This window comes from Mobula birostris, chromosome 3 (genome assembly GCF_030028105.1).
Source record: "Mobula birostris isolate sMobBir1 chromosome 3, sMobBir1.hap1, whole genome shotgun sequence".
In the NCBI taxonomy this organism is placed as follows: domain Eukaryota; kingdom Metazoa; phylum Chordata; class Chondrichthyes; order Myliobatiformes; family Myliobatidae; genus Mobula; species Mobula birostris.
Window position 1 is genome coordinate 231,289,116 of NC_092372.1, and position 20,689 is coordinate 231,309,804.

The following is a 20,689-nucleotide window of genomic DNA, read 5'->3' on the forward strand; positions in this document are numbered from 1 at the left end:
CAGGCAACGACAATGACAGAAATACACTTGGACAGGTAGATGACAGGGAAGGTGATAAAAGGACATAAGCAAATGAAGGCAAATACGACCAGTGTGGAGAGGCATGAGGGTCTGCATGGACAAGACAGGCTGAAAGGCCTAATTCTGTGCTGTACAGGTCTGTCTCTCTCCAGACAACTCCGGACCTGGGTATGCCTCTGACTGCCGCTCAGGAACACACAATCTCAGCATCCGCCCCAAACACACACAAACCTCCAAACCACTCCCTGTAACCCTCTACTATCCCATCAGTCCCAACACTCACCCCCTCCTAACCACTCCCTGTAACCCTCAACTATCGCCTCAGCCTCAACACTCAGCCCGATCCCCTGTCCAAAACCCTAACAGCCCCACCACCCCCCAATCCCCACCGGTAAATCCCTGCCCTCACCCGTCCAAACCGCTAAAACCTCCAACCATTCCCCCAATCCCCACCGGTAAATCCCTGCCCTCACCCGTCCAAACTGCTAAAACCTCCAACCATTCCCCCAATCCCCACCGGTAAATCCCTACACTCAGCCCTGTCCAAAACCTGAACACACCCACCAGAAAATCCCAAAACCCTATCACACCCACCGGTAAATCCCTACCCTCACCTGTCCAAACCGCTAAAACCTCCAACCATTCCCCCAATCCCCACCGGTAAATCCCTACACTCACCCCTGTCCAAAACCTGAACACACCCACCGGAAAATCCCAAAACCCTATCACACCCACCGGTAAATCCCTATGCTCAACCCCCCCCACCACATTAACAACCCCACTACTCCCCCAACCCCCATCAGTAAAACCCCTACACTCACCCGTCAGCCCAGCCACAACCCTAAGACCCCCACCACCCCCATACGCTCCAGCATTCATCGAAGACTCCCCTCCCACCTCCGCACTGTCCCTTACCTCGGCGAGAGTGGGGGCAGTGCTGGGGTCGAAGCCGTCACACACCAGGACAGTGAGGGTGTCGCCTACACCTCTCAGGATGCGGACGGCCTCACTATGGGTGGTCCCCAGAAGGCTCTGGTTGTTCACTTCCAGAATGCGCAGCCCTGGCCGCAACCTCCCATCACGCCCTGCTGCTCCGCTTGCACTCACCTGGGGCATAACGGATGAACAGGGTCAGGTAGAGGCTCAGAGACAGGGTTAGGGAAACCGTCAGCATTGGGATCAGCATCGGAGTCAGGGACACGGTCAGAGACGGGGTTAGGGAAACCGTCAGCATTGGGATCAGCATCGGAGTCAGGGACACGGTCAGAGACAGGGTGTCAGCATTGGGATCAGCATCGGAGTCAGGGACACGGTCAGAGACAGGGTGTCAGCATTGGGATCAGCATCGGAGTCAGGGACACGGTCAGAGACAGGGTTAGGGAAACCGTCAGCATTGGGATCAGCATCAGAGTCAGGGACACGGTCAGAGACAGGGTGTCAGCATTGGGATCAGCATCGGAGTCAGGGACACGGTCAGAGACAGGGTTAGGGAAACCGTCAGCATTGGGATCAGCATCGGAGTCAGGGACACGGTCAGAGACAGGGTTAGGGAAACCGTCAGCATTGGGATCAGCATCAGAGTCAGGGACACGGTCAGAGACGGGTTAGGGAAACCGTCAGCATTGGGACCAGCATCGGAGTCATGGACACCGTCAGAGACAGGGTTAGGGAAACCGTCAGCATTGGGATCAGCATCGGAGTCAGGGACACGGTCAGAGACAGGGTTAGGGAAACCGTCAGCATTGGGACCAGCATCGGAGTCATGGACACGGTCAGAGACAGGGTTAGGGAAACCGTCAGCATTGGGATCAGCATCGGAGTCAGGGACACGGTCAGAGACAGGGTTAGGGAAACCGTCAGCGTTGGGACCAGCATCGGAGTCAGGGACACGGTCAGAGACAGGGTTAGGGAAACCGTCAGCATTGGGACCAGCATCGGAGTCAGGGACACGGTCAGAGACAGGGTTAGGGAAACCGTCAGCATTGGGATCAGCATCGGAGTCATGGACACCGTCAGAGACAGGGTTAGGGAAACCGTCAGCATTGGGATCAGCATCGGAGTCAGGGACACGGTCAGAGACAGGGTTAGGGAAACCGTCAGCATTGGGACCAGCATCGGAGTCATGGACACGGTCAGAGACAGGGTTAGGGAAACCGTCAGCATTGGGATCAGCATCGGAGTCAGGGACACGGTCAGAGACAGGGTTAGGGAAACCGTCAGCATTGGGATCAGCATCGGAGTCAGGGAAAGGATCAGAGACAGGGTTAGGGAAACTGTCAGCATTGGGACCAGCATCAGAGTCAGGGACACGGTCAGAGACAGGGTTAGGGCAACCGTCAGCATTGGGACAAGCATCGGAGTCAGGGACACGGTCAGAGACAGGGTTAGGGAAACCGTCAGCATTGGGATTAGCATCGGAGTCAGGGACACGGTCAGAGAAACCGTCAGCATTGGGATCAGCATCGGAGTCAGGGACACGGTCAGAGAAACCGTCAGCATTGGGATCAGCATCGGAGTCAGGGACACAGTCAGAGACAGCGTTAGGGTAAGGCCAGCTCTGGAGGAGCAGTCAGGAAAACAGTCAGCATAGGAGTCAGCACAAGTGTAAAGGTTAGGACAAGGGTCAGGTTCAGGGGAGGGTCAGCATTGGGGTCAAGGCAAGGGTCAGAACAAAGGTATGAGGGGAAGGGAGACAGAGCAGGCATTGGGAGGTGGGCAGGAAGGGTGTGGGTAGGGGTGAAGGTGAGATAGTCCCCTGGGCTCCCAAACACCACCCCACCCCACCCCACGGATCCCAGGTCCAGTGCCGACAGTCATCAGCACTAATACCCTGATACCCCACGTGCTGGTCCGGTCCGTACTGTACATACCTTGGAAATGAAGATACCCTCATCGGTGGCATCGAACGGATTGCCAGGGTGTCCTTTCGCTCCCCCACGCACACTGATTCCCAGCTTCTCCCCTGGGAGTTTCTCAATCCGGATCTCCTGCGAATCAGAGTCAGCACTCAGACCATCAGGAACCCTTCCCCTGGAGTGTGACACAGGAGACGGCCTGTACCCCCACCCCTACACTCAGACCATCAGGACCCCTTCCCCTGCAGTGTGACACAGGAGACGGCCTGTACCCTGAAAAGTCATGTTTGACAAATCTTATTGAATTTTTTGATAAGGTTACTAAGAAAGTTAACGAGGGTAAAACGGTGGATGTTGTCTATATAGACTTCAGTAAGGCCTTTGACAAGGTTCCACACGGAAGGTTAGTTAGGAAGGTTCAATCGTTAGGCATTAACATGGAAGTAGTAAAATGGATTCAGCAGTGGCTAGATGGGAGACGGCAGAGAGTAGTGGTGGATAACTGCGTGTCAGATTGGAAGACGGTGTGTAGCAGTGTGCCTCAGGGATCTGTACTGGGTCCAATGTTGTTTGTCATATTTATTAATGATCTGGATGATGGGGTGGTAAATTGGATGAGTAAGTATGCAGATGATACTAAGATAGGTGGTGTTGTGGATAATGAGGTAGGTTTTCAAAACTTGCAGAGAGATTTAGGACTGTTAGAAGAGTGGGCTAAGAGATAGCAGATGGAGTTTAATGCCGATAAATGTAAGGTGCTACATTTTGGTAGAACTAATCAAAATAGGACATACATGGTAAATGGTAGGGCATTGAAGAATGCAGTAGAACAGAGGGATCTAGGAATAATGGTGCATAGTTCCCTGAAGGTGGAATCTCATGTGGATAGGGTGGTGAAGCTTTTGGTTTGCTGGCCTTTATAGATCAGAGCATTGAGTATAGGAGTTGGGATGTAATGCTGAATTTGTATAAGGCATTGGTAAGGCCAAATCTGGAGTATTATGTACAGTTCTGGTCACCGAATTATAGGAAAGATGTCAATAAAATTGAGAGAGTACAAAGGAGGTTTACTAAAATATTGCCTGGGTTTCATCTCCTAAGTTACAGAGAAAGGTTGAACAAGTTAGGTCTTTATTCTTTGGAGCGTAGAAGGTTGAGGGGAGACTTGATAGAGGTGTTCAAAATTATGAGGGGGATTGATAGAGTTGACGTGGTTAGACTTTTTCCATTGAAAGTGGGGAAGATTCAAACAAGAGGGCATGGGTTGAGGATTAGAGGATAAAAGTTTAGGGGTAACATGAGGGGGAACTTCTTTACTCAGAGAGTGGTAGCTGTGTGGAATGAGCTTCCAGCAGAAGTGGTTGAGGCAGGTTCTATGTTGTCGTTTAAAGTTAAATTGGATAGATATATGGACAGGAAAGGAATGGAGGGTTATGGGCTGAGTGCAGGTTGGTTGGAATAGGATAGGGTAAGAGTTCGGCACGGACTAGAAGGGCCGAGATGGCCTGTTTCCATGCTGTAATTGTTATATGGTTATACCCCCACCCCTACACTCAGACCATCAGGAACCCTTCCCCTGCAGTGTGACACAGGAGACGGCCTGTAACCCCACCCCTACACACACATGAATCCCCCACACACACAGCATCAGCACCGCTTCTTCGCAGAGCTAAACCTGTGACAGCCCATCCCCACCAGCTCTCTGCTCCTGGTAACCAATCCCACTCAGTGACCCAATCCTTCTCCCAACTGTTCTCTCTCTCTCACACACAACACACACACACACACACACACACACACACACACACACACACACACCGTGCCTCTCCACCCACAGCTTGTCCCTCCTCCCAGCCTCGTAAACCACAGTTTGTGCAGCACCACCACTCCCCCAGAGTCCAAAGGCATGACTTTCCACCCTGTCCACTTTATGCCGATAGCCACAAGAAAGTGCAGATAGTTGTGGACTCAGATAGCAGCCTTCCCTCCATGGACTCTGTCTCACCTCTCAAAGTTGAAAGTAAATTTATTATCACAGTACAGCTATATCACTATAAACAACACTGAGGATCGCTTTCTTGTGGGCATGCTCACTAAATCCAAGAAACACAATAGAATCGGTGAAAGCCCACACCCAACAGGACAGAGAAACGCTCTTCAAAAGACAGTGGACTGTGCTGATACACCATGGGGACATTGTCATTACAGAGACCTGGATGTCTCAGGAGCAGGAATGGTTGCTGAGTGTGCCAAGCTTTAGATGTTTCAAAAAGAACAGAGGAAGGCAAAAAAAAGGTGGGGGCGTGGTATTGCTAATCAGGGATAGTGTTACGGCTGCAGAAAAGGACAAAGTCATGGAGGGATGGTCTACTGAGTCAGTGTGGGTGGAAGTCAGAAAGAGGAAAGGGGCAATTACTCTACTGGGTGTTTTTATAGATCCCCCAATAGTAACAGGGATATCGAGGAGCAGATAGGGAGGGAGATTCTGGAAAGCTGCAATAATAATAGGGTTGTTGTGATGGGAGATTTTAACTTTCCTAATATTGATTGGCATCTCCTCAGCACAAGGGGATTAGATGGTGTGGAGTTTGTTCGGTGGGTTCAGAAAGGTTTCCTGATGCAATATGTAGATAAGCCTACAAGAGGAGAGGCTGTACTTGATCTGGTATTGGGAAATGAACCTGGTCAGGTGTCAGATCTCTCAGTGGGAGAGCATTTTGGAGGTAGTGACCACAACTCTACCTCCTTACAGTAGTGCTGGAGAGGAATAGGAACAGACAATTTGGGAAAACATTTAATTGGGATAGGAGGAAATATGATGCTATTAAGCAGAAAATTGGGAACAGATGTTCTCAGGGAAATGCACAGCAGAAATGTGGCAAATGATCAGGGAACGTTTGCATGGAGTTTTGCATAGGCATGTTCCGTTGAGGCAGGGGAAGGGTGGTAGAGTTAAAGAACCATGGTGCACAAAGGATGTTGAAAATCTAGTTAAGAAGAAAAGCTTACGAAAGCTTCAAGAAACCAGGTACTGTTTGAGCTCTAGAAAGTTACAAGGCTGCTCGGAAAGAGCTTAAGAATGGAATTAGGAAAGCTAGAAGGGGCCAGAGAAGGCCTTGGTGAGCAAGATTAAGGAAAACCCCAAGGCATTCTACAAGTATGTGAAAGACAAGAGGATAAGTCACGTGAGAATAGGACCAATCAGGTGCGATAGTGGAAACTTGTGCATGGAGTTGGAGGAGGTAGCGGAGGTACTTAATGAATACTTTGCTTCAGTATTCACCAGGGAAAAAGGACCTTGGTAATTGTGGGGATGACTTACAGTGGACTGAAACAGTTCAGCATATAGACATTAAGAAAGAGGGTGTGCTGGAGCTTTTGAAAAGCATTAAGTTAGATGTCACCGGGACTGGATGAGATGTACCCCAGACTACTGTGGGAAGCGAGGGAGGAGATTGTTGAGTCTCTTGCAATGATCTTTGCGTTACCAACAGGGATGGGAGAAATACCGGGGCATTGGAGGGGTGCAAATGTTCTTCTGTTCTTCAAGAAAAGGAGCAAAGGTAACCCAGGAAATTATAGGCCAGTGAATCTGACTTCAGTGGTGGGCAAGTTTTTGGAGAAGATCCTGAAAGGCAGGATTTATAGGCATTTGGACAGACATAATTTGATTAGGGATAGTCAGCATGGCTTTGTCAAGGGCAGGTCGTGCCTTACGAGCCTGATTGAATTGAGGATGTAACAAAACACATTGATGAAGGTAGAGCAGTGGATGTAGTGTATACGGATTTCAGTAAGGCATTTGATAAGGTTCCCCATGCAAGGCTCCTTCAGAAAGTAAGGAGGCACGGGATCCAAGGAGACCTTGTTTTGTAGATCCTGAATTGGCTTGCCTACAGAAGGCAAAGGGTGGTTGTAGATGGTTTGTATTCTGCACGGAGGATGGTGACCAGTGATGTTCTGCAGGGATCTGTTCTGCGACCCCTCCTTTTTGTGATTTTTATAAATGACCTAGATGATGAAGTGAGGGATGGGTTAGATGTTGACAGATGGGCTGATGACACAAATGATGGGGGTGTTGTGGATAATCTGGATGGTTGTCAGAGGTTACAGCAGTACATCAATAGGATGCAGAACTGGGCAGAGAAGTGGTAGATGGACTTCAACCCAGATAAGTGTGAAGTGGTTCATTCTGGTAGGTCCAATTTGAAGAGAGAATACAATCTAAATGTTAGGACTCTTGGCAGTGTAGAGGATCTGAGAGATCTTGGGGTCTGTGTCAATAGGACTTTCAAAGTTGCTGCTTTGTGTTGTTAAGAAGGCGTATGGTGCATTGGCATTCATCAACTATGGGATTGAGTTCAAAAGCCATGAGGTAATGTTACAGCTATATCGGACCCTGGTCAGACCCCACTTGGAAGTACTGTGTTCAGTTCTGGTCACCTCACTACAAGAGGGATGTGGATACTATAGAGAGAGTACAGAGGAGACTTACAAGGATGTTGCCTGGATTGGAGGGCGTACCTTATGAGAATAGATTGAGGGAACTCGGCCTTTTCTCCTTGGAGCGACAGAGGATGAGAGGTGACCTGATAGAGGTGTATAAGATGATGAGGGGCATTGATCATGTGGATATCCAGAGGTTTTTTCCCAGGGTGAAGTGGCTAACACGAGGGGGCATAGTTTTAAGGTACTTGGAAATAGGTACCTAGGGGATGTCAGGGGTAAGTTTTTCACACAGAGAGTGGTGGGTGCGTGGAATGCACTACTGGCAGCAGCGGAGAAAACGGATAAAATAGGGTCTTTTAAGAGCCTCTTACCTACATGGAACTTAGAAAAAAAGAGGGCTATGCGCTAGGGAAATTCTAGGCAGTCTCTAGCGTAGGTAACATGGTCAGCACAACATTGTGGGCCGAAGGACCTGTAACGTGCTGTAAATTTTTATGTTCTAATAAATAAATAAATAAATAAATAAGCAATAAATATTGAGAACATGAAATGAAGAACCCTTGAAGTTTAGACTGTAGTTTGTGGGAACTGTCTGGGATGGGGGCGAGTCTGGTCAAACAGCCTGATGGCTGAGGGGATAATAACTGTTCCTGGATCTGGTGATGGGGTCCTGAGGCTCTTGTACCTTCTTCCTAATGGCAGCAGCGAGAAGAGAGCATGATGTGGTGGTGGGTGTCCCTGATGATGGATGCTGCTTTCCTGAGAGTTCTCGCTGCCTCATTAAAGCAGCCAGCATAATCAGAGACCCCAGTCACCCCGAACTTTCACTCTTCTGCCCTCTTCCACTGAGCAGAAGATACAAAAGACTGAAAGCACGTCCCACTAGGCTCAAGGACAGTTTCTATTGCCCTGTTATCAGATTCTTGAACAGTTCTTTTCCACCATATTGTCTAGCTGCACTGTTCTTCCTCTGTAACTGATAAATTCCATTCTGTGTTCTGTCACTGCTCTTCGCTTCTGTACAGATGGCATGCAGAACAGTTTCTCCAGACTACACCTCTACCCAGTCTCCTACCAACCTCCTTCACCCCAAAGAGAAAAGCCCAAGCTCACTCAACTCATAAAATATGTTCTCTATTCCGGGTAACGTTCTCTTAAATCTCCATACATCCTCTCAAAAGCTTGCACATCCTTCCTATAAAAGCTGATGAGAAGTGAATGCCATACTCCAAGTGTGCACTAACTGGTGATTTATCCAGGTGAAATCGTGTAAGTCGGTCCGTGGGGCAGCAGGAGTATTTAAAAGAGAGCAGTTTGGCGGAGCGGGCGAGGGAGTAGAGGGAGACAGAGTAGGAAGGCTTTGTCTCGAGAGGCTTCGGCGAGCAGAGGCTGAGGACGAGCTTCACTCCAAGTGAGGGAAGGCCGGGTAAGTTCCTTTAAAAGGAGAACGGTCTGCAGCGGTATTTTATCTGAAGCAAGGAAGGCGGCGAGGCTGTAGCGTATTGGGTGGGTCATGACAGCTGAGATCAGCCCCGTGGTTTGTTCCTCCTGCAGCATGTGGGAAATCAGGGATACTTCCAGTGTCCCTGACGACTATGTGTGCAGGAAATGTGTCCAGCTGCAGCTTCTGGCAGACCTCATTGAGTGGCTGGAGCTGCGATTGGATTCATACTGGAGCATCTGCGATGCTGAGAAAGTCGTGAATAGCACGTTCAGTGAGTTGGCCACACCGCAGGTAAAGGCTACACAGGCAGAAAGGGAATGGGTGACCACTAAACCGTGTAGCAGTAGGCAGTTAGTGCAGGAGTCCCCTGAGGTCATCTTCCTCCTAAACAGATATACTGTTTTGGATACTGTTGGGGGAGATGTCTCATCAGGGGAAGGCAGCAGCAGCCGAGTTCATGGCACCGTGGGTGGCTCTGCAGCACAGGAGGGAAGGAAAAGGAGTGGGAGAGCTATAGTGATAGGGGATTGATTGTAAGGGGAATAGATAGGCACTTCTACAGCCGCAAACGAGAGTCCAGGAGGGTATGTTGCCTCCCTGCTGCAAGGGTCAAGGATGTCTCTGAGCGGCTGCAGGACGTTCTGGAGTGGGAGGGTGAACAGCCAGTGGTCGTGGTGCACATAGGTACCAACGATATAGGTAAGATATGGGATGAGGTCCTACAAGGTGAATTTAGGGAGTTAGGAGATAAACTAAAAAGTAGGACCACAAAGGTAATAATCTCCGGATTACTACCAGTGCCATGTGCTAGTCAGAGTAGAAATAGGAGGATATTTCAGATGAATACGTGGATTGAAAAATGGTGCAAGGGGGAGGGATTCAAATTTCTGGGGCATTGGAACCAGTTCTGGAGGAGGTGGGATGGGTACAAACAGGACTGTCTGCACCTGGGCTGACTGGAACCAATGTTCTAGGGGGAGCATTTGCTACTGTTGTTCAGGAGGATTTAAACTAATGTGGCAGGGGGATGAGAACAAGTGCAGAGAGACAGAGGGGTGTAAAATGAGGGTAGAAGCAAAAAGTAGTAAGGTGAAAAGTAAAAGTGGCAGGTCGACAAATCCAGGGCAAAAATCAAAAAGGGACAGTTTTCAACATTATTGTATAAGGGCTAAGAGTGTTGTAAAAGCGAGCCTGAAGGCTTTGTGTGTCAATGCAAAGAGCATTCGTAACAAGGTGGATGAATTAAAAGTGCAGATTGTTATTAACGAATATGATATGGTTGGGATCACAGAGACATGGCTCCAGGGTGACCAAGGATGGGAGATCAACATTCAGGGATATTCAATATTCAGGAGGGATAGACATGAAAGAAAAGGAGGTGGGGTAGCATTGCTGGTTAGAGAGGAGATTAACGCAATAGAAAGGAAGGACATTAGCTGGGAGGATGTGGAATCGATATGGGTAGAGCTGCATAACACTAAGGGGCAGAAAACGCTGGTGGGAGTTGTGTACAGGCCACCTGACAGTAGCAGTGAGGTTGGGGATGGCATTAAACAGGAAATTAGAAATGCATGCAATAAAAGAACAGCAGTTATAATGGGTGACTTCAATCTACATATAGATTGGGTGAACCAAATTGGAAAGGGTGCTGAGGAAGAGGATTTCTTGGAATGTATGCGGGATAGTTTTCTGAACCAACATGTCGAGGAACCATCTAGTGAGCAGGCCATTTTAGACTGGGTATTGAGCACTGAGGAAGGGTTAGTTAGCAATCTTGTCGTGCGAGGCCCCTTGGGTAAGAGTGACCATAATATGGTGGAATTCTTCATTAAGATGGAGAGTGATATAGTTAATTCAGTAACAAAGGTTCTGAACTTGAAGAAGGGTAACTTTGAAGGTATGAGACGTGAACTAGCTAAGATAGACTGGCAAATGATACTTAAAGGGTTGACGGAGGATTTGCAATGGGAAGCATTTAAAGATCGCATGGATGAACGACAACAATTGTTCATCCCAGTTTGGCAAAAGAATAAACCAGGGAAGGTAGTGCACCCGTGGCTGACAAGGGAAATTAGGGATAGTATCAATTCCAAAGAAGAAACATACAAATTAGCCAGAAAAAGTGGCTCACTTGAGGACTGGGAGAAATTCAGAGCCTAGCAGAGGAGGACAAAGGGCTTAATTACAAAAGGGAAAAAAGATTATGAGAGAAAGCTGGCAGGGAACATAAACACTGACTGTAAAAACTTTTATAGATATGTGAAAAGAAAAAGATTGGTTAAGACAAATGTAGGTCCCTTACAGTCAGAAACAGTGGAATTGATCATGGGGAACAAGGGCATGGCAGACCAATTGAATAACTACTTTGGTTCTGTCTTCGCTAAGTAGGACATAAATAATCTTCCGGAAACAGTAGGGAACCGAGGGTCTAGTGAGATGGAGGAACTGAGGGAAATACATAGAAACATAGAAAATAGGTGCAGGAGTAGGCCATTCGGCCCTTCGAGCCTGCACCGCCATTTATTATGATCATGGCTGATCATCCAACTCAGAACCCCGCCCCAGCCTTCCCCCCACACTCCCTGACCCCTATAGCCACAAGGGCCATATCTAACTCAATGTTAGTATACATGTTAGTAAGGAAGTGGTGTTAGGTAAATTGAAGGGATTAAAGGCAGATAAATCCCCAGGGCCAGATGGTCTGCATCCCAGAGTGCTTAAGGAAATAGCCCAAGAAATAGTGGATGCATTAATGATAATTTTTCAAAACTCTTCAGATTCTGGATTAGTTCCTGAGGATTGGAGGGTGGCTAATGTAACCCTGCTTTTTAAAAATGGAGGGAGAGAGAAACCAGGGAATTATAGACCGGTAAGCCTGACATCGGTGGTGGGGAAAATGCTAGAGTCAGTTATCAAAGATGTGATAACAGCACATTTGGAAAGCGGTGAAATCATCAGACAAAGTCAGCATGGATTTGTGAAAGGAAAATCATGTCTGACGAATCTCAGAATTTTTTGAGGATGTAACTAGTAGAGTGGATAGGGGAGAACCAGTGGATCTGGTATATTTGGATTTTCAAAAGGCTTCTGACAAGGTCCCACACAGGAGATTAGTGTGCAAACTTAAAGCACACGGTATTGTGGGTATGGTATTGATGCGGATAGAGAATTGGTTGGCAGACAGGAAGCAAAGAACGGGAATAAACGGGACCTTTTCAGAATGGCAGGCAGTGACAGGTGGGGTCCCACAAGGCTCAGTGCTGGGACCCCAGTTGTTTACAATATATATTAATGACTTAGACGAGGAAATTAAATGCAGCATCTCCAAGTCTGTGGATGACACGAAGCTGGGCGGCAGTGTTAGCTGTGAGGAGGATGCTAAGAGGATGCAGAGTGACTTGGATAGGTTAGGTGAGTGGGCAAATTCATAGCAGATGCAATTTAATGTGGATAAATGTGAGGTTATCCACTTTGGTGGCAAGAACAGGAAAACAGATTATTATCTGAATGGTGGCCGATTAGGAAAAGGGGAGGTACAACGAGACCTGGGTGTCATTGTACACCAGTCATTGAAAGTGGGCATGCAGGTACAGCAGGCGGTGAACAAGGCGAATGATATGCTGGCAATCATAGCAAGAGGATTCGAGTACAGGAGCAGGGTGGTACTATGCAGTTGTACAAGGCCTTGGTGAGACCACACCTGGAGTATTGTGTGCAGTTTTGGTCCCCTAATCTGAGGAAAGACATCCTTACCATAGAGGAAGTACAAAGAAGGTTCACCAGATTGATTCCTGGGATGGCAGGATTTTCATATGATGAAAGACTGGATCGACTAGGCTTTATACTCTCTGGAATATAGAAGATTGAGGGGGGATCTGACTGAAATGTATAAAATTCTAAAGGGATTGGACGGGCTAGATGTAGGAAGATTGTTCCCGATGTTGGGGAAGTTCAGAACAAGGGGTCACAGTTTGAAGATAAAGGGGAAGCCTTTTAGGACCGAGATTAGGAAAAACTTCTTCACACAGAGAGTGGTGAATCTGTGGAATTCTCTGCCACAGGAAACAGTTGAGGCCGGTTCATTGGCTGTATTTAAGAGGGAGTTAGATATGGCCCTTGTGCTAAAGGGATCGGGGGTATGGAGAGAAGGCAGGTATAGGGTTCTGAGTTGGATGATCAGCCATGATCATACTGAATGGCGGTGCAGGCTCGAAGGGCCGAATGGCCTACTCCTGCACCTATTTTCTATGTTTCTGTGTTTCTAACATTATCTCATGGCTGTTGAACTCAATTCCCTGACTAATGAAGGCCAACACACTACATGCCTTCTCAACAACCCTATCAACTTGTGTGGTGAATTTGCAAGATCTATGGAAATCGATTCTAGGTTCCTCTGTTCCTGCACACGACTATAAATCCTGACTTTAACCTTGTACTCCGCCTTCAAGTTCAGCCTTCCAAAACTTAACACTTTTCTGGATTGAACACATCTGCCACTTCTCAGCCCAGCTCTGTAACTTGTCAGTGTCCCATGGTAACAACACTACCACCACCAACCTTCATGTCATCTGCAAACTTACTAATTCTGTCACAAAATGCTAGAGGAACCAGCAGGCCAGACAGCATCTATTGAAAAGAGTCAACAGTCAATGTTTAAGGCCGAGACCCTTCATCAGGACACTTCATTGGCCTAAAACATGGAGCACAAGTCCACACCAGATCCCTGCCGACAATCACTGGTCACTGACCTTCAGGCAGAATACGCTCCATCAGGACCCACTCTCTGCCTTCTGTTGGCAAAGCACATCAGAATCTGCACAGGCAACTTTCCCAAGATACCATGCCTATGGACTTTCTGAATAAGTCTACCATGGGGAACCTTATGAAATACCAAGGTAAAACCCATAAACAGCACATCCACTGCTCTACCTTCATCAATGTGTGTGGTAACATCCTCAAATTGCTCGGAAATCCTGCAGCGATTTTCCACCATTGAAGTAAGCCTCACTGGTCCATGATTCCTAGGATTGTCCCAATTCCTCCTACCGAACAAAGGTACATTTGCTACACTCCACGCCTCTGGCCAGGAAGGATGTAAAGATCACCTCTTTCTCCTCTCCTTTCTCCTGCCCCATTATCAGAGTTGGTCAAGTTCAAGCTTATTGTCATTCAACCATACACATGTATCCAACTAAATATTGTTCCTCACGGCAGATACAGTCACGATCCAGCACATTCAGTCACAAATTCCTACGAGCACAAGTCCCTCAGCGGCATGCCTGAAGACTGGCAGGTCGGTATAAACAGCAAGGTGTTTATTTACGCAAGACAATATAATATTAATAGTGCTATTTAATGAAAATAGCAGTCACAGAAACATAGAAAATAGGTGCAGGAGTAGGCCATTCGGCCCTTCGAGCCTGCACCGCCATTTATTATGATCATGGCTGATCATCCAACTCAGAACCCCGCCCCAGCCTTCCCTCCATACCCCCTGATCCCCGTAGCCACAAGGGCCATATCTAACTCCCTCTTAAATATAGCCAATGAACTGGCCTCAACTGTTTCCTGTGGCAGAGAATTCCACAGATTCACCACTCTCTGTGTGAAGAAGTTTTTCCTAATCTCGGTCCTAAAAGGCTTCCCCTTTATCCTCAAACTGTGACCCCTCGTTCTGGACTTCCCCAACATCGGGAACAATCTTCCTGCATCTAGCCTGTCCAATCCCTTTCGGATTTCATACGTTTCAATCAGATCCCCCCTCAATCTTCTAAGTTCCAACGAGTACAAGCCCAGTTCATCCAGTCTTTCTTCATATGAAAGTCCTGCCATCCCAGGAATCAATCTGGTGAACCTTCTTTGTACTCCCTCTATGGCAAGGATGTCTTTCCTCAGATTAGGGGACCAAAACTGCACACAATACTCCAGGTGTGGTCTCACCAAGCCCTTGTACAACTGCAGTAATACCTCCCTGCTCCTGTACTCGAATCCTCTCGCTATAAGTGCCAGCATACCATTCGCCTTTTTCACCGCCTGCTGTACCTGCATGCCCACTTTCAATGACTGGTGTATAATGACACCCAGGTCTCGTTGCACCTCCCCTTTTCCTAATCGGCCACCATTCAGATAATAATCTGTTTTCCTATATTTGCCACCAAAGTGGATAACTTCACATTTATCCACATTAAATTGCATCTGCCATGAATTTGCCCACTCACCCAACCTATCCAAGTCACCCTGCATCCTCTTAGCATCCTCCTCACAGCTAACACTGCCACCCAGCTTCGTGTCATCCGCAAACGTGGAGATGCTACATTTAATTCCCTCATCCAAGTCATTAATATATATTGTAAACAACTGGGGTCCCAGCACTGAGCCTTGCGGTACCCCACTAGTCACCGCCTGCCATTCTGAAAAGGTCCCGTTTATTCCCACTCTTTGCTTCCTGTCTGCTAACCAACTCTCCACCCACACCAATACCTTACCCCCAATACTGTGTGCTTTAAGTTTGCACACTAATCTCCTGTGTGGGACCTTGTCAAAAGCCTTCTGAAAATCCAAATATACCACATCCACTGGTTCTCCCCTATCCACTCTACTAGTTACATCCTCAAAAAATTCTATGAGATTCGTTAAACATGATTCTCCTTTCACAAATCCATGCTGACTTTGTCCGATCATTTCACCGCTTTCCAAATGTGCTGTTATCACATCCTTGATAACTGACTCCAGCAGTTTCCCCACCACCGACATTAGGCTAACCGGTCTATAATTCCCCGGTTTCTCTCTCCCTCCTTTTTTAAAAAGTGGAGTTACATTAGCCACCCTCCAATCCTCAGGAACTAGTCCAGAATCTAACGAGTTTTGAAAAATTATCACTAATGCATCCACTATTTCTTGGGCTACTTCCTTAAGCACCCTGGGATGCAGACCATCTGGCCCTGGGGATTTATCTGCCTTCAATCCCTTCAACTTACCTAACACCACTTCCCTACTAACATGTATTTCGCTCAGTTCCTCCATCTCACTGCACCCTCTGTCCCCTACTATTTCTGGAAGATTATTTATGTCCTCCTTAGTGAAGACAGAACCAAAGTAATTATTCAATTGGTCTGCCATGTCCTTGCTCCCCATAATCAATTCACCTGTTTCTGTCTGCAGGGGACCTACATTTGTTTTTACCAGTCTTTTCCTTTTTACATATCTATAAAAGCTTTTACAGTCCGTTTTTATGTTGCCTGCCAGTTTTCTCTCATAATCTTTTTTCCCCTTTCTAATTAAGCCCTTTGTCCTCCTCTGCTGAACTCTGAATTTCTCCCAGTCCTCAGGTGATCCACTTTCTCTGGCTAATTTGTATGCTTCTTCTTTGGAATTGATACTATCCCTAATTTCTCTTGTCAGCCACAGGTGCACTACCTTCCTTGATTTATTCTTTTGCCAAACTGGGATGAACAATTGTTGTAGTTCATCCATGCAACCTTTAAATGCTTGCCATTGCATATTCACCGTCAATCCTTTAAGTGTCATTTGCCAGTCTATCTTCGCTGATTCACGTCTCATACCTTCAAAGTTACCCCTCTTTAAGTTCAGAACCTTTGTTTCTGAATTAACTATGTCACTCTCCATCTTAATGAAGAATTCCACCATATTATGGTCACTCTTACCCAAGGGGCCTCTCACGACAAGATTGCTAATTAACCCTTCCTCATTGCTCAAAACCCAGTCCAGAATAGCCTGCTCTCTAGTTGGTTCCTCGACATGTTGGTTCAGAAAACCATCCCGCATACTTTCCAAGAAATCCTCTTCCTCAGCACCTTTACCAATTTGGTTCACCCAATCTACATGTAGATTGAAGTCACCCATTATAACTGCTGTTCCTTTATTGCACACATTTCTAATTTCCTGTTTAATACCATCTCCGACCTCACTACTACTGTTAGGTGGCCTGTACACAACTCCCACCAGCGTCTTCTGCCCCTTAGTGTTACGCAGCTCTACCCATATCGATTCCACATCTTCCCGGCTTATGTCCTTCCTTTCTATTGCGTTAATCTCTTCTTTAACCAGCAACGCCACCCCACCTCCCCTTCCTTCATGTCTATCCCTCCTGAATATTGAATATCCCTGAACGTTGAGCTCCCATCCCTGGTCACCCTGGAGCCATGTCTCTGTGATCCCAACTATATCATAAGCATTAATAACAATCTGCACTTTCAATTCATCCACCTTATTACGAATGCTCCTTGCATTGACACACAAAGCCTTCAGGCACTCTTTTACAACTCTCTTAGCCCTTATACAATTATGCTGAAAAGTGGCCCTTTTTAATGTTTGCCCTGGATTTGTCGGCCTGCCACTTTTACTTTTCTCCATAGTACTTTTTGTTTCTACCCTCACTTTACACCCCTCTGTTTCTCTGCACTGGTTCCCATCCCCCTGTTGTGAACTAACCTCCTCACACCTAGCCTCTTTAATCCACCCCCCAACCAACTGCCCTCCTCTGCCTTTCCCTACCCTTCTGAGCTACAGGGCCGGACTCTGTGCCGGAGGCACGGCCACTGTCGCTTCCCCCAGGTAAGTTGTCCCCCCCAACGGTACTCAAACAGGAGTATTTATTGTCAAGGGGCACAGCCACCAGGGTACTCTCTATTACCTGACTCTTCCCCTTCCCCCTCCTAACCGTGACCCACTGGTCTGCCTCCCGTGGCCCCGGTGTGACCACCTGCCTGTAACTCCTCTCTATCAACTCCTCACTCTCCCTGACCAGACGAAGGTCATCGAGCTGCAGCTCCAGTTCCGTAACGCGGTCCCTTAGGAGCTGCATCTCGGCGCACCTGGCGCAGATGTAGACGTCCGGGAGGCTTGGAGACTCCAGGGCCTCCCACATCCGGCACCGAGAACAACAAACTGCCCTCACACTCATACTGCCCCTCTCCTCAAATAACAACAAAAAATGCATACCAAACCTTCCTCGCCTCGCCCGTTTCCGCCTAAGCCCGTTGAGCCGAAGCCCTTAAGCCTTCACTCTGCTCCCGGCTCACTCCGCAGCCCACAAACTACGCTGCCCGCTGTATGAGGCTCTGTTCCTTTTAAATCTTCCGCGCTGCACTGCCTGACGTCACACGCCTGCACAGTCCCGCCTCTCTAAACGCCGATGGAAAAAAAAACCAAAAAATTCAAAAATGTCTTCCTCCGCACTCCCGCTCCGACTCTCCTGCTTCGAATAAATATGAGAAACAGCAGCGATGAAAGATAATAAGTGACAAGCACAAGATGAGAGTGTAACGTGAGATTGGGGGATCAGACAGGGTATATCTATGTGCCGAGTAGCAGCAAGGTGTGAAGACGTCTCACAGACTGGCAGGAAACGCTGTTACCAACCTAGACAGTTTTGGTTCGTCTGCTATGGTACCTGCTGCCTGACGGCAAGAAGTCAGATAAAATATGGGAACAGACTGTGTTAATGCCCCTGCCCTCTCCATCGTCCTCTCCTTTTCCTGTCCAAATACTCGGAAACCAATCCAGCTCACACACGTCTGCCAACACACTCTGTCTGAGCGACGCCCACCTGCATCCCCGGAGGCGGGGGATCCCGGCGGACGAGGAGCCGGATCTGTTGCTGGTGGGAGAGAAGGGCCATCACGGCCTCCTGGTGTGTAGCGTGGCGCAGGTCAATACCATTCACCTCCAGGATCCGGTCTCCGACTTGCAGCCCAACCCGGGCAGCCAGTCCATCCGGGACTACCTGTAACCCGAGCAAAAGTCAGACAGACAGTGGTCAGGAAACAAAAAACACAACGGTCATGACGGAACAGGAGACAACGACACAGGGGAGACAAGGAGGGGGAGTCAGACTGTGTAGGGTGGGACACAGAGAGGGGACAGTCAGACAGACTGTGTAAGGTGGGAGACCAGGAGGGGAAGATCAGACTGAGTGTAAACTTGAACATAAATTAGGTCGGAGTACGGGCGAGTTAGGGAAATAACTACCTGGAACCCAGGTGAACAAACCAAACTTACACAGAAGCAAAGCAGTACCGACACTAACACTTCAGCCTACCCTGAACTCATCACACCAGCCAGCACGTCCCACAGCCCTGAATCAATCCCTTCACTAATCTTACTGCCCCACTCTCTCCCCACAGTCCTGTATCAGTCCCACACTAATCCTACTGTCTCCTCTCTCCCCACAATCCTGTATCAGTCCCCACACTAATCCCACTGTCCCACTCTCTCCCCACGATCCTGTGTCAGTCCCCACACTAATCCCACTGCCCCACTCTCTCCCCACAGTCCTGTGTCAGTCCCGACACTAATCCCACTGTCCCACCCTCTCCTCACAGTCCTGTATCAGTCCCCACACTAATCCCACTGTCCCACTCTCTCCCCACAGCACTGTGTCAGTCCCCACACTAATCCCACTGTCCCACTCTCCCCACAGTCCTGTATCAATCCCCACACTAATCCCACTGTCCCACTCTCTCCCCACAGTCCTGTATCAGTCCCCACACTAATCCCACTGTCCCACTCTCTCCCCACAGTCCTGTGTCAGTCCCACACTAATCCCACTGTCCCACTCTCTCCCCACAGTCCTGTATCAGTCCCCACACTAATCCCACTGTCCCACTCTCTCCCCACAGTCCTGTATCAGTCCCCACACTAACCCCACTATCCCACTCTCTCCCCACAGTCCGGTATCAGTCCCCACACTAATCCCACTGTCCCACTCTCTCCCCACAGTCCTGTGTCAGTCCCACACTAATCCCACTGTCCCACTCTCTCCTCACAGTCCTGTATCAGTCTCCACACTAATCCCACTGTCCCACTCTCTCCCCACAGTCCTGTGTCAGTCCCCACACTAATCCCACTGTCCCACTCTCTCCCCACAGTCCTGTGGCAGTCCCCACACTAATCCCACTGACCCACTCTCTCCCCACAGTCCTGTATCAGTCCCCACACTAATCCCACTGCCCCACTCTCCGCAGTCCTGTATCAGTCCCCACACTAATCCCACTGTCCCACTCTCTCCCCACAGTCCTGTATCAGTCCCCACACTAATCCCACTGTCCCACTCTCTCCCCACAGCCCTTCATCAGTTCCATACTAATCCCACTGCCCCACTCTCTCCCCACAGCCCTTCATCAGTTCCATACTAATCCCACTGTCCCACCCTCTCCCCACAGTCCGGTATCAGTCCCCAAACTAATACCACTGTCCCACTCTCTCCCCACAGTCCGGTATCAGTCCCCACACTAATCCCACTGTCCCACTCTCTCCCCACAGTCCGGTATCAGTCCCCACACTAATCCTACTGTCCCACTCTCGCCCCACAGCCCTTCATCAGTTCCACACTAATCCCACTGTCCCACTCTCTCCCCACAGCCCTTCATCAGTTCCATACTAATCCCACTGCCCCACTCTCTCTCCACAGCCCTTCATCAGTTCCATACTAATCTCACTGTCCCACTCTCTCCCCACAGTCCGGTATCAGTCCCCACACTAATCCCACTGTCCCACTCTCTCCTCACAGTCCGGTATCAGTCCCCACACTAATCCCACTGTCCCACTCTCTCCCCACAGTCCGGTATTAGTCCCCACACTAATCCCACTGTCCCACTCTCTCCCCTCAGTCCTGTGTCAGTCCCACACTAATCCCACTGTCCCACTCTCTCCCCACAGTCCTGTATCAATCCCCACACTAATCCCACTGTCCCACTCTCTCCCTGCTGCCCTGTACCAGTCCCCACACTGATCCCACTCGCCGATGGGTATCGGGATGCAAGCTGTTACCTTGGAGATGAAGACTCCGGGTTCCTGGATGCCGAAGGGATGACTGGCGTGGTCGCTTCCCCCGACAATACTGAGGCCCAGGGGGCCCCCTGTCTTCAGCAGCGTGACCTCCTGCAGGCAGACACAGGGC

At 48.6% G+C, this 20,689-nt stretch overlaps 1 protein-coding gene across 1 annotated transcript in view; it reads right to left on the minus strand.

The window, feature by feature from the left end:
* Nucleotides 1-20,689, minus strand: part of scrib (scribble planar cell polarity protein) — a 353,260-nt gene that overhangs the window by 123,250 nt on the left and 209,321 nt on the right. The window contains 4 exon segments of the mRNA XM_072254338.1: nucleotides 937-1,128; nucleotides 2,892-3,008; nucleotides 18,338-18,514; nucleotides 20,560-20,670. Of these exon segments, the coding sequence (XP_072110439.1) occupies nucleotides 937-1,128; nucleotides 2,892-3,008; nucleotides 18,338-18,514; nucleotides 20,560-20,670 (597 nt within the window).